Source organism: Hyla sarda, chromosome 13 (genome assembly GCF_029499605.1).
Source record: "Hyla sarda isolate aHylSar1 chromosome 13, aHylSar1.hap1, whole genome shotgun sequence".
NCBI lineage: Eukaryota > Metazoa > Chordata > Amphibia > Anura > Hylidae > Hyla > Hyla sarda.
The window spans coordinates 3,599,599-3,612,581 of NC_079201.1; the positions used below are offsets into that span (position 1 = coordinate 3,599,599).

The 12,983-nt window shown below is 41.6% G+C and overlaps 1 protein-coding gene across 1 annotated transcript; it reads left to right on the forward strand.

Moving 5' to 3' along the window:
• Positions 1-6,987: 6,987 nt before the first annotated feature.
• Positions 6,988-8,418, forward strand: LOC130297656 (E3 ubiquitin/ISG15 ligase TRIM25-like). Its single transcript, XM_056550368.1, has one exon. It carries the CDS (start codon positions 6,988-6,990, stop codon positions 8,416-8,418), a length of 1,431 nt encoding a protein of 476 aa, XP_056406343.1.
• The last annotated feature ends 4,565 nt before the right edge of the window (positions 8,419-12,983 follow it).

Here is a 12,983-nt window from a genome sequence, read left to right on the forward strand (position 1 = left end):
GGTCTATGACTATAGAAGAATAACTATCCAAGTTGAAGGCCAAAATACATGGTTCCTCATCAACATAAAGAGGAAGAGGTGAAAGCCAATGGAGTTTGTTTCAAAGCAGGAACTTCATGGTGGAGCAAACCAATGATCCCTACGAACAATAACATGGAAGAAGCTTTGGACCAAGAACTCTCTACTCTGGGGCCTAAACATCAAATGCGAGTGGTCCCTTGGGTAAATTCACATTCAGTGGCCAGGCCCCAAATGAATGTGAGTGTAAAATGTGTTAAAGGAGATCAGGGGTGTACCTATAGGGGGTGAAGAGGCAGCAGTCGCACTGGGGCCCTGGTACCTAAGCTGGCCCCAAAGCACATCTACCCCATAAGGGACTAGTATTAAAATTGGCACGCGGGGCCCTGTTGCAGATTTTGCATCAGGGCCCAGAAGCTACAAGTCATACCTCTGCTGGAAATTGCTGATAGTGAAGGCTACATGAAGGAAATTCTACTCAACCATTTTGGTAGATTCTACTTGCATGTAAAACATCAACATTTTGGAAATTCAAAAAATTCAGAAATTTTGCAAGTTATTAATATACTATTAATATACAGGACACGGGTTGTATTTTTTTCAGCAGCCCAAGTGTTTGTGACGCCTTTCACTGGCCGGGCAGTCTGATTCAGGATGATGTGTAAGAATAATCCAGAGCCAGACATGATCTCATATAGATGACTCTTTTAGGGAGTAAGACCTTTGGATAAACCTTTTATTAATGGTTTTTGTATTGTGCATTTTTTGCTCCTCGACCAGATTGTGTGGACCCCTAAATGGGTTATCCAGAACTTTTCAAAAATTTATATCTGGCTGGGGCCGAAAACGTACCTAGCTCAGGTTCCCACAGCTCCTGTTTGGCTCATTCCGGTCCCCCGATCTCTCTTGTTCCAGCTTTGAAGATAAGCACTTGGTGCAGGACCTGCTGGCTCAGCCAATCACAGGCAGCAGCATTGTCCTGTTTTGGTCAGCAAATGCCTAAGTGGGCGGATCTTGAACAGAGTGCTCATCTTTGAAGCAGTAAGAAGAGAGAAGATAAGGCCTCGCTTTCCTAATGGACACAGCCCACCCACATGGCAGATTCCCCCCAGTAGTCAAAGCAAACTACTTATAACTTCGAAATCACAGAAAAGAGGTCATATTTACTGGTTACTGATACAAGGGCAGGTTAAACATTCATTTCCACCATGATGTAGACCAGCCACAATGCTATATGGGGAGGTCGCACAGGTTCCACCTGTGCGACCTCCCCATATAGCATTGCGGCTGGTTTACATCACGGTGGAAAAAGGTGTTTAACCGTCCCTGGTATCAGTAACCAGTAAGTATGGCCTCCTCTTCTGTGATTTTTTAGTATTTTTTGTCCCATTTGTGTGGTATTTTTACTGATGAATTCCCCAGTTGTAACACCAGCCCCTCACCCGCTTCCTCTGTAGTTACATCAGTCCCCAGAGTCGGCATAGTCACTGTCATTGCATGTACCTCTATGTTTATTAGTTGGCAATCGACCATTGGTGTGAACTTGGGTTTACTTTCAGCAAACTGTCTTTTTAGTACCAGGCGGCTGCTGTAAAGGTGGAAAATATCAGACATGGATCAAAAGAGACTATGGAGGTGCACAGCAAGTGTTAAAGGACATCATTGTCAATGAGTACATTCTCCATAGACGTCTCTTCTGCCTTGGCTAAAGGTTCTACAGAGATCCAAAGACACCTTAATAACTTTACACAGCTCTTGTGACTCTACCGTCGAGAACCTTATTTACACTTAGACAGTATATAGACAGTAGGAAGTAATGTGCAAAAAATGTTCTCCAATTCCCCTTGAAATTTCCATGTTATGTAAGATTTACAACTTCACCATAAACACAATCCAGTCTATAAGAATGCAGTTTCTCTTCTTCCTTAAAGAGTATCTGTCATCAAACCATATTTTCTAAACTAACTCAGATTATATTTCATAACTACTCCTAACACCCTTCCTGCTCTTAAATTTTTTTACGAACTTTAAAAAGCTATGTATTATACCTTTTCTCTCGCTCACACTGTGTGAGCTCCCAGCAGGAGAAAGTAGGCGCTCCCCAGCAGGCGTGACGTCACTGAAGCCTACGAGAGCTGTGCCTCGCCATGCCCCACACGCACTTCCTGAGTTTGGTCTCCTGCCAGGACGGGAGAAGACCAAACGAACTGTTTGATCTGCACAGGAAACAGAACAGAGTCACCTAGTGGCCGTTTTTTTAATCACATTAAAAACATATAAAGGTTGAGAATTTTAACAGCAAGTAAATAGCAAAGTGTCTTATAATTACATAGGGAGCAATATATTAAAAGTTTAGTTAGGTCACAAGTAGTTTTTAAGATATGTAAATCACACATTTTCTTAAATATAAGTCCCTGAGGTGTACATTTTTGAAGAACAAAACAGTCTCCAGTCATATCCCTTCCATACCAACTCACCGCCCTATATTATATAACCTCTAGATAAAATACCACAAATAGTAACGTTTATTTAATACGATCCCATGGGACCAGAGAGGTAGAGATGTATCAAATATTCTGGATTATTAAGACATTTAAATTAGACCGTCCAGGAAGTCATCAAAATCTGACTAAAATCTTGTTAGATGATGCCACAGGGTATAAACTTACCAATATCTTGAATGTTATTGCAGAATTCATGCTTGCCCACTAAATAAAAACTTGAGATCATTTTTTTCGGGCGTCATAGTTCTCCTATTTGTTGTCTAGATAAGCTTATAAGCAGGGGTGTAAAAAGAATCTCATGGGACCCTGCTATAGCTAATAAAAAGAAGTAAAGTAGGTGGGCTGGTCCTACTAGGGAAGTGAGGGACCTGCTCCGTTGGGAAACGGAGAGAAAAGTGGGAAACACACAGCTTATACTACTAGATACAATGGGGTACCACGCTGCCATAAAACTACCATAAAGCACAATTTCCGTCTGACTACTGGAATGACCTTGTGATGCTTTTAATGAACTTTTATCTATCTATCTATTTATTTGCATAATTTTATTCTTAACCAGATTGTGTGGACCCTTAAAGGGATTATCCATCTTAAAAAACAAAAACAAAAAGAAAAACATATAGTGCTGGGGCTGAGAAAAAAAAAAACTATACTTACTTAGCCCCAGTCCCCCACAGCTCCTGTTTGGCTCAGTCTGGTCTCCCGATCTTCTCTCTACTTCCTGTTCCAAGATAAGAACTCGATGTAGGACCTGCCGGGCCAAGATGCGACACTGCTGTGGTTAGTGATTAGCTGATCAGGCAGGTCCTGCCTCATGGGCTTGTCTTGGAAGATGACTGAAGATCAGGGGACCTAATGGAGCTGAACAGAAGTTGTGGGGATTAGGGCTAGGAAAGTATAGTCTTTATTTCATTTTTATCTTGGCCCTATCAAGATATGAATGTTTGAAAAATGAAAGATAATCCCTTTAAGGCCCCAATACACATTACAAAAATTGGCGAACAGCCAAATTCAGCTGGACCAGCTAACTAACTAAAGTGTATGGCGACTGATTTTTCTTTTAAATTCACCATAGAAATAAGCCCTTTAAGGGGTACCACAGGATAATGGTCTGTGGGGGGGTCCAGCCCCTGTGATCTTCTGCCTGGCACCCCAGCTCTCCCCATGCACAGAGCAGGCACAGCTCCATGCACATAGATGTGTCGACCACCACACAAAGCTGAGATAGACACACCCTTTCCATGTATCTCTATAGGAGAGCCGGAGATACAGTTATCCCTTATCCTGTGGATAGGGGATAAGGAATTCAGTACTGGAGAACCCATTTAAAGTGTAACTGTCATTGGAAAAAACTTATGACATGTATCCAGACATTTCAAAAGTTTGGATCCTGAGACCCTCTGCGATCGCCTGTTATAAGTTAGCACTCTTCACTCCCAAGCTGGTCACCCAATCTGACCCTTTAACCCCATATACTAGTACAGTCAAAGAGTCAGATTTGATTGACAGCCAGGGAGGTGAAGCGCACACTGATAACTTGCGATCACGGAAGGTCTCAGGCTTGGTGCCATCTCAAATTTTTGATGCCTGAACAAGATGTCAGAAAGGTTTTATACAAATGACAGCAATGCTTTGTACGTGACAAAAGACTAATGTGATCCGGTGATGCCCTGAAGCTCCTGTTTGAATTACCTAACAAAGTTATGAGGAAGTTTCCCCAGCTTGATTTTTTTCTTAGAACTTTCTGCAGGTATTTGACTTGGACTTCCCCCATATGATTTATTTTTCAACCCCCCCCCCCCCCATCATGCTCAGTAAATTATCCTGGTCTGTCAAGTTAGCCCAGAAGTTTCTTAGATATTTCTTTCTGTGAAGGTGAGGTGACAGTCGTGATGTGGCTTCTGCTTATGACCTTCTCCCCATAACTGCAGTTGACATTACAGTTCTTGGCACTGGTTGACCACTGGGATGTCCATCATGAACGTAGCACAATGTGCAATTCCATCTCAATGAATGGGCCTTTATAGTGTTTTGGTTTTTCAGCAGCAGAAAAGCTGGACGAGTGCAAGTAAGGTGGGACAGTCTAAGGTACAAACATATATGACAATGAGATCCAGACAGAAACAGCGGGTGATGCCCGCAGGAACATTGAGCCGCAGGCAGCGCTGAAAAATTGGCTTTTGATCGAGTATGTTTTGTTCATCAAGATGGTGATCTCATTTTGTTCTCAAGGAGATTAGAGAAATACAATAAACAATAAGCTTTACACTCCGGGGCATAAAACTGGTTCTGGCTGTCCTAATACCAGTAGGTAGAAAGCTTCGAGGCATCAACCGTTCATTATTATAATCACTATGAATATAGGTCAAGTGTGATGGTATGTTATAGATCGAGAAATCTCTGCGCTCGCTCTATGTTAGCTTATTTTATTTAATGGAGAGCTTTGTAGGTAACACAGTGGGATCATGCTTGGGCCCCGATATATAAATATATATGTCAAGGCCCTCCTTCTATTTATAATAATGTATACCAATTTACCAGTGCTTCCCAGCATGTAGGCTCTGCACAGTTATACTGCCTTCCGTAGGCCCCGCACAGTAATTATGCCCTCTCCAGGCCCCGCACAGTAATTATGCCCTCTGTAGGCCCTGCACAGTAATTATGACCTCTGTAGGTCCCGCGCAGTAATAGTGCCCTCTCCAGGCCCTGCACAGTAATTATGCCCTCTGTAGGCCCTGCACAGTAATTATGCCCTCTGTAGGCCCTGCACAGTAATTATGCCCTCTGTAGGCCCTGCAGAGTAATTATGCCCTCTGTAGGCCCTCCACAGTAATTATGCCATCTATAGGCCCCGCATAGTAATTATGCCCTCTATAGGCCCCGCACAGTAATTATGTCCTCTGTAGGCCCGCACAGTAGTGTTGCGCGGCATAGGCCATATTCGAATTTGCAATATATGGACGAATATTTTTCATATATTCGCTAAATTCGCATATTCACGATTTTTTCCGCATATGCGATCACTCGCATATGTGAAAATGTAAAAACTTTATAGCAAGTATACCAGTGTTACTTGATAGAAGCAGCAAAAGGGAGGGATCAATATTCACAAATATTCGCATATGCGTATATTCGCATATGCGAATATTCGCCAGGCGGTCTCCCACAGTAGTATTAGAGTCTTCTTTAGACCACACAAGCTGGAAGCAGAGGGGGATGATCACTGTGATGTGTACTGTGAAAAAAAAAGGAAAAAAAAGCTAATATTCGTAATTTCGAATATATAGTGCTATATTTGCGAATATTCGCGAATATGCGATATTCGCGAATAAAATTAGAATTGCAAATATTCGCGAGCAACACTACCACACAGTAATTATGCCTTCTGTAGGCCCTGCACAGTAAAAATACTCTGTTGGCTCCAAACAGTAATCATGCCCTCTTTAGGTCCCACACAGTAATAGTGCCCTCTCAAGGACCTGCACAGCAATAGTGCCCTCTGTAGGCCTCATACAGTAATAATACTCTTTGTAGGCTCCACACAGTAATCATGCCCTTTGTAGGCCCTGCACAGTAATAGTGCCCTCTGTAGGCCTCGCACAGTAATAGTGCCCTCTGTAGGCCTCGCACAGCAATAGTGCCCTCTGTAGGCCACGCACAGTAATAATACTCTCTGTAGGTCCTGCACAGTAATAATACTCTCTGTAGGTCCTGCACAGTAATAATACTCTCTGTAGGCACTGCACAGTAATAATGCCCCCTGTAGGCACTGCACAGTAATAATGCCCCCTGTAGGCCCCGCACTGTAATAATGGCTTCTGTAGGCCCCACAAAGCAATAGTAACCTCTGTAGGCCCCCACAGTAATCAGTAATAATGCCCTCTGTAGGCCCCACAAGTCATCATCTCATTCTATCTCATAAACATATTGACAGATGTCTCCCTATAGGCAACTAGGTGGAGAGGTTGGTGGAACACCCTTACGACTGACCACCCCGAGAAGCTCTGTTTCCAGCCTGAAAATAAAACTATAATTACTCAGAAGAACACAGAAGACATTCAGAGTGAAGCCTTCCATGTTGCCCAAACCACAGGCCTGAACCCTTTAAGCTTTGGCAAGGTAGATAAATATCAGTCCTTGACTTTTGGAGAGACTTTCTAGGATGGAGGATTTGAACTTTTTTTTTTTTTTGGGGGGGGGGGGGGGGACGTCTTCTGCCTTTAGAGGGACAAGTGCAATAAATATGTAATCTTTTTGGATGAAGATTCTTCCTTGTTCTATGTTATTTCTGCATATAACATACCAATATTGTTTTTAGAAAGCTTTGCTCCAGGGCATAGCAATGTAGAGCGTTGACAGTATGCAAATTTCTCCTCCATTCTAACCCCTCCCAGAAGGTAAAATAGAGATAAAACAAGACGCACCAGTTCAGTCAATAGAGCTTAACGCCACAGATATTACCACAATGGAAGAACCTATCTACTCCAACATTTTACTGAACAATTATGAAGAGCCTGTAATACCAATACAGGGAAACATATATTCTACTTTAAATACGAATCCCCGATCCAGAAGTGAATGGCAAAAAGAGGTTATGGACAACAGTAGGGAAAATGTGAGAATCTCCTGCACACACTGTGTGTCTGCTCCGGCAGTAAAGTGGTGCACGTTGTGTGAAGTTTCTCTTTGCGATGTACACCATCAGCTGCACAGTAAGTCAAGGGAACATGTCTTAATGAATCCCATGGAAACCAAGGATCAAAAATGTTCCATTCACAATGAAGTCCTGAACTATTACTGCATTGATGATGCAATCTGTGTCTGCGCCTCATGTTGCCATGCTTGTATACACAAGTATCACCAAATTGAGTCATTGTTTGAGGCTTCCGAGAGGAAAAAGAAGGGCTTCAAAACGATCCTGGAGAAATTACATAATATGCAGGAATACACTGATGTGAGGGTCGAAATTCTGCAATGTAAGAGACTAGAACTAAAGGATAAAGCCAGCAATCTATCGGTCAGAGTCAGCGACCTGTTTAGGGATTTCCGCTGCAAACTGGACAACCTAGAACTAAAGGTTCTTAATGACATTGCCAAGGAGCAGAGCCAGCTCTCAGAACCCATCTCCCTTCTCATCCAAAAGATGGAACAGCAGAAGGATGAGCTTTCTAGAAACATAAGTCTCATCGAAGAACTGTGCAACTTATCCAACCCACTGACCATGTTAAGAAGGGTAGGTGAAAATCAAGCCGACTTTTTGTATCCTAAAGCCAGACCCAGCTTGTTCGGTGATCCTGATGATCTGGATGAAGGCCTCATCTTAGTGTCTCTACAAAGATCTTTAAATGACATCATGGCCCAAATAAAGAGATGGCACTGGGTGTCAGATGTCACGATGGATGTAAGCACAGCAGCCAATGACGTATATGTCTCGGGCGACAAAAGAACCGCATCCTGGTCGAAAATCAACCAACGTCGCGAGAAGGCTCCAGAGCGATTTAAGAGCCACCAGGTCGTGAGCACCCAGAGATATTCTTCAGGGCGACATTACTGGGAAATCGACATCAGCCCTTCAGGGAAGTGGATCGTAGGGGTGTGTTACCCCAGTATGGACAGGAAAGGAGAACTGTCTGTTATTGGAAAAAATGACAAATCTTGGGGACTGGGCTATGCGGACAATAAGTATAAAGCCATCCATGACCGGACAGAGAAGCATCTCCCTAGCATGTTACCCTGTAATAAGATAGGGGTATATCTGGACTATGAGAGTGGTCACCTGTCCTATTATGAGGTATCGGATGTCATAAGACACTTACACACCTTTACCACCACCTTCACTGAGCCCGTTCATGCTATATTTTGGGTATCACACAGCTGGATGAGGGTCAATAGTTAGTAACACTAGTCTTTGGATTGTTAGTAAAGTCTCAGAATTTGGGGTCAAGGCCCTTGCTAATTTATAGTGGTAATGTATTATAATGGATGATGTATTATAATGGATGATGTATTATAGCGGATGATGTATTATAGTGGATGATGTATTATAGTGGATGATGTATTATAAAATGTGTTAAAAGTTAACGTATAGAACGGTAGAAACTTAAATAGAAGTGATGATAATTATTACTATCTCTTATATATCTCTCTATCTCCTATCTATCATTCTATCTCATATACATATATCTATCTCATATCTATCTATATCATATCTATCTCTCTATCTATCTCATATCTATCTCATATTTATCTATCTACCTCATATCTATCTATCTCATATCTATCTATCTATCTCATATCTATCTATCTCATATCTATCTATCTCATATCTATCTATCTCATATCTATCTCATATCTATCTATCTCATATTTATCTATCTACCTCATATCTATCTATCTCATATCTATCTATCTATCTATCTATCTCATATCTATATATCTATCTCATATCTATCTATCTATCTCATATCTATCAATCTCTCATATCTATCTATCTCATATATATATCTTTAAAAACGATCTATCTTTTATCTATCTATCTATCTATCTATCTATGAATGATTGATGTACAGTGGCACTCCACTGAGGTAAAAAAAAGTGGTCTTTATTCACACAAACGATATGCAACGTTTCGTCTAGCTCACATAGTCTTTTGTCTTGAAAATGGCTGGATGAGCTAGCCGAAACTTTGCATACCGTTTGTGTGAATACAGACCATTTTTTCACCTCATTGGAGTGCCACTTTACATCAATCATCTGTAGTTGCCCGGGTCCCTGACCAGGACCAGACACAGTGGTCACCCGGACATGTTTTTTCAGCTTCCCTGCGAGAATCTGTTATCTACCCATGTTATATCTATACATCTATTTATCTAATGTATTTATTTTAGGTGTGATATCCCAGTAATGTCTGTATATTATATCTAAGGAGCGATCATTTCTATCACTTGGACAATCGATGTCCATAAATGTAATGAAATCATTTGATGATCTGGATTATTGTGCTCTATTACATTGTAGATTATATGTAGGATTATATGTTTTACTTTCCACATTCACCTCATATCACTTTTCTCCTGTAGTCAGAATATTATTATTTTTGGTCACTAACAATAAAGAAGAGTCTGATCATTGTTATTTTAGGTTTGTGAACCCCTGTCCATTGGTATAATTTACCTTATGACTAATTATGTTCTAGAAAGTTGTGTAAATGTTCCTGATGGATTATATCTTAATAAACGCGTTTCCTTTAACACTTGTGACTAATTGTTTTATAACTCTTCCTCATGTCAATGTATCTTGTTCTGTATAATGAGCACTTTAAAGGCATGCTGGGAGTTGTAGTTTTGCAGCAGCTGGAGGCACCCTGGTTGGGAAACACTAAGGAAATCCATTCCTTAACCCCTTAACGAAGAGCGCCGTAAATGTACATCCTGGTGAGGTGGTACTTAAAGCACCAGGACGTACATTTATGTCCATTTATTTACAGATCACGGCATCTGCAGCATCGCGGTCACTTAATTGGATGATCGGATCGCCTGCAGCGCTGCCGCGGCGATCCGATCATCCAGCACGGCAGCCGGAGGTCCCCTCACCTGGCTCCGCTGCCTTCCCGGCGTCTTCTGCTCTGATCTGCCTTCCCGCAGACCAGAGCAGAAGATGGACGATAACGCTGATCAGTGCTATGTCCTATACATAGCACTGAACAGTATTAGCAATCGAGTGATTGCTGTGAATAGTCCCCTATAGGGACATAAAAAGTGTACAAATAAAAGTAAAAAAATTAAGTAAAAAAATGGGAAAACCCCCCTCCCCCAATAAAAATATAAATCCCATTTTCCCTATTTCACCCCCAAAAAGTGTTAAAAAAATATTTTATATACATATTTGGTATCGCCAAGTGCGTAAATATCTGAACTATTAAAATAAAATGTTAATGAATCCATACTGTGAACGGCGTGAACGTAAAAATAAAAAAAAGTCCAAAATAGATGCTTTTTTATAACCTTTTATTCCCCCCAAAATTTATAAAAAATAGATTAAAAGTTCTATATAAGCAAATATGGTATCAATAAAAAGTACAGATCATGGTGCAAAAAATGAGCCCTCATACCGCCGCTTATACAGAAAAATGAAAAAGTTATAGGTCTTCAAAATAGGGGGGATTTGAAACGTACTAATTTGGTTAAAAAGTTTGTGATTTTTTTTAAGCCCAACAGTAATAGAAAAGTGCGTTATCACGGGGATCATTTTAACCGTATTGACCCAAAGAATAAAGAACACATCATTTTTACTGTAAATTGTACCGCGTGAAAACAAAACCTTCCAAAACTAGCAAAATTGCGGTTTTCTTTTTAATTTCCCCACACAAATAGTATTTTTTGGTTGCTCCATACATTTTATGGTAAAATGAGTGATGGCATTACAACGGACAACTGGGCGCACAAAAAAAAAGCCTCATACTAGTGTGTAGATGAAAATATAAAAGAGTTATGATTTTTTGAAGGTGAGGAGGAAAAAAACAAAAAGTAAAAATGTAATTGTCTGCGTCCTTACGGCCCAAATGGGCTGCGTCCTTAAGGGGTTAAAGGGGTACTCCGGTAGAAAACATTTTTTTTTTTTTTTAAATCAGCTGGTGCCAGAAAGTTAAACAGATTTGTAAATCACTTCTATTAAAAAATCTTAATCCTTCCAGTACTTATTAGCTGCTGAATACTACAGAGGAAATTCTTTTCTTTTTGGAACACCCAGCTCTCTGTTGACATCACGAGCACAGTGCTCTCTGCTGACATCTCTGTCCATTTTAGGAAATGTCCATAGCAGCATATGTTTTCTATTGGGATTTTCTCCTACTCTGGACAGTTCCTAAAATGGACAGAGATGTCAGCAGAGAGCACTGTGCTAATGATGTCAGCAGAGAGCACTGTGCTTGTGATGTCAACAGAGAGCTCGGTGTTCCAAAAAGAAAAGAATTTCCTCTGTAGTATTCAGCAGCTAATAAGTACTGGAAGGATTAAGATTTAATAGAAGCGATTTATAAATCTATTTTACTTTCTGCCACCAGTTGATAAAAAAAAAAAAAGTTTTCCACCGGAGTACCCCTTTAAAGAAGTATGTACTCCGAGGAAAAAACACATTTTCCAATCAATTTGGTGCCAGAAAGTTATACAGATTTGTAAGTTACATCTAGATAAAAATCTTAACACTCCCAGTACTTATCAGCTGCTGTATGGTCCAGAGGAAGCTGTGTAGTTCTTTCCAGTCTGACCACAGTGCTCTCTGCTGCCACCTCTGTCTGTGTCATGAACTGTCCAGAGCAGGAGAGGTTTGCTATGGGGATTTGCTCCTACTCTATACAGTTCCTGACACAGACAGAGATGGCAGCAGAAAGCACTTTGGTCAGACTGGAAAGAACTACACAACTTCCTCTGTCGTATACAGCAGCTGATAAGTACTGGAAGGATTACGATTTTTATATAGAAGTAATTTACAAATCTGAATAACTTTCTGACACCAGTTGATTTGAAAACATTTTTATTTCTCCGGGGTACCCCTTTAACTTTACGTTTTAATTTGAAACCCCGTTGTTACAGTGAATCCAGTCTAGACAATGTCAAATAAATACATCATCAGCAAACATCTCTCTTGTCCATATAATTTGTTACAATGTATCAGTGCAGGTAAAAATCTATCAGTCTGGAGACTTACAGGGGATTTGTCTGCTGCGGATACATTTGTAACAAACCCTCAGCTGTGCGTACAAGTGTGTAGGCCAGTGTTTCCCAACCAGGGTGCCTCCAAGTGGTTGCAAAACTACAACTCCCAGCATGCCTGGACAGCCGAAGGCTGTCCAGGCATGCTGAGAGTTGTAGTTTTGCAACAGCTGGTCAGGAGTTGTAGTTTTGCAACACTGGTCAGGTGCAGCGCCGGAGGCTCATGACATCACAGCCACGCTCCCAAAATGCCATCACGCCCCCTCCCATAGACTTGCATTTCGGGAGCGTGGCCGTGATGTCGCGAGCCTCCACCCTGCATCGCCAGTCATCCGGCACGGAGCAAAGTTCGCTCTGTGCACCGGATGTCTGGAGTGCCGCAGCCGAGATCAGACATCTTGTCCCCTATCCTTTGGATGGGGGAGAAGTATAGGGGCGGGGTACCCCTTTAAAGCGGAAATTCAGAAGTGTGAATAGACCCTAAGGTTAGGTTCACACTGCGGAATCTCTGGGCAGAATTTCTGCCGGAGATCGAGCCAGCGGCACTAGGACCGCGTGGACTACATTGCCGTCCCCATAGATGGCAATGCATTTCTCAGCAGATCTCCCAAAAAAATCCACCCAGAAATGCATTACAGTCTATGGGGGCAGCAATGCAGTCTGCTCGGTCCTAGCGCCGCGGGCTCGATCTTCCGTAGTGTGAACCCAGCCTTAGGGTGCGTTCACACGCGCAGATTTTTTAGCGGGTTTT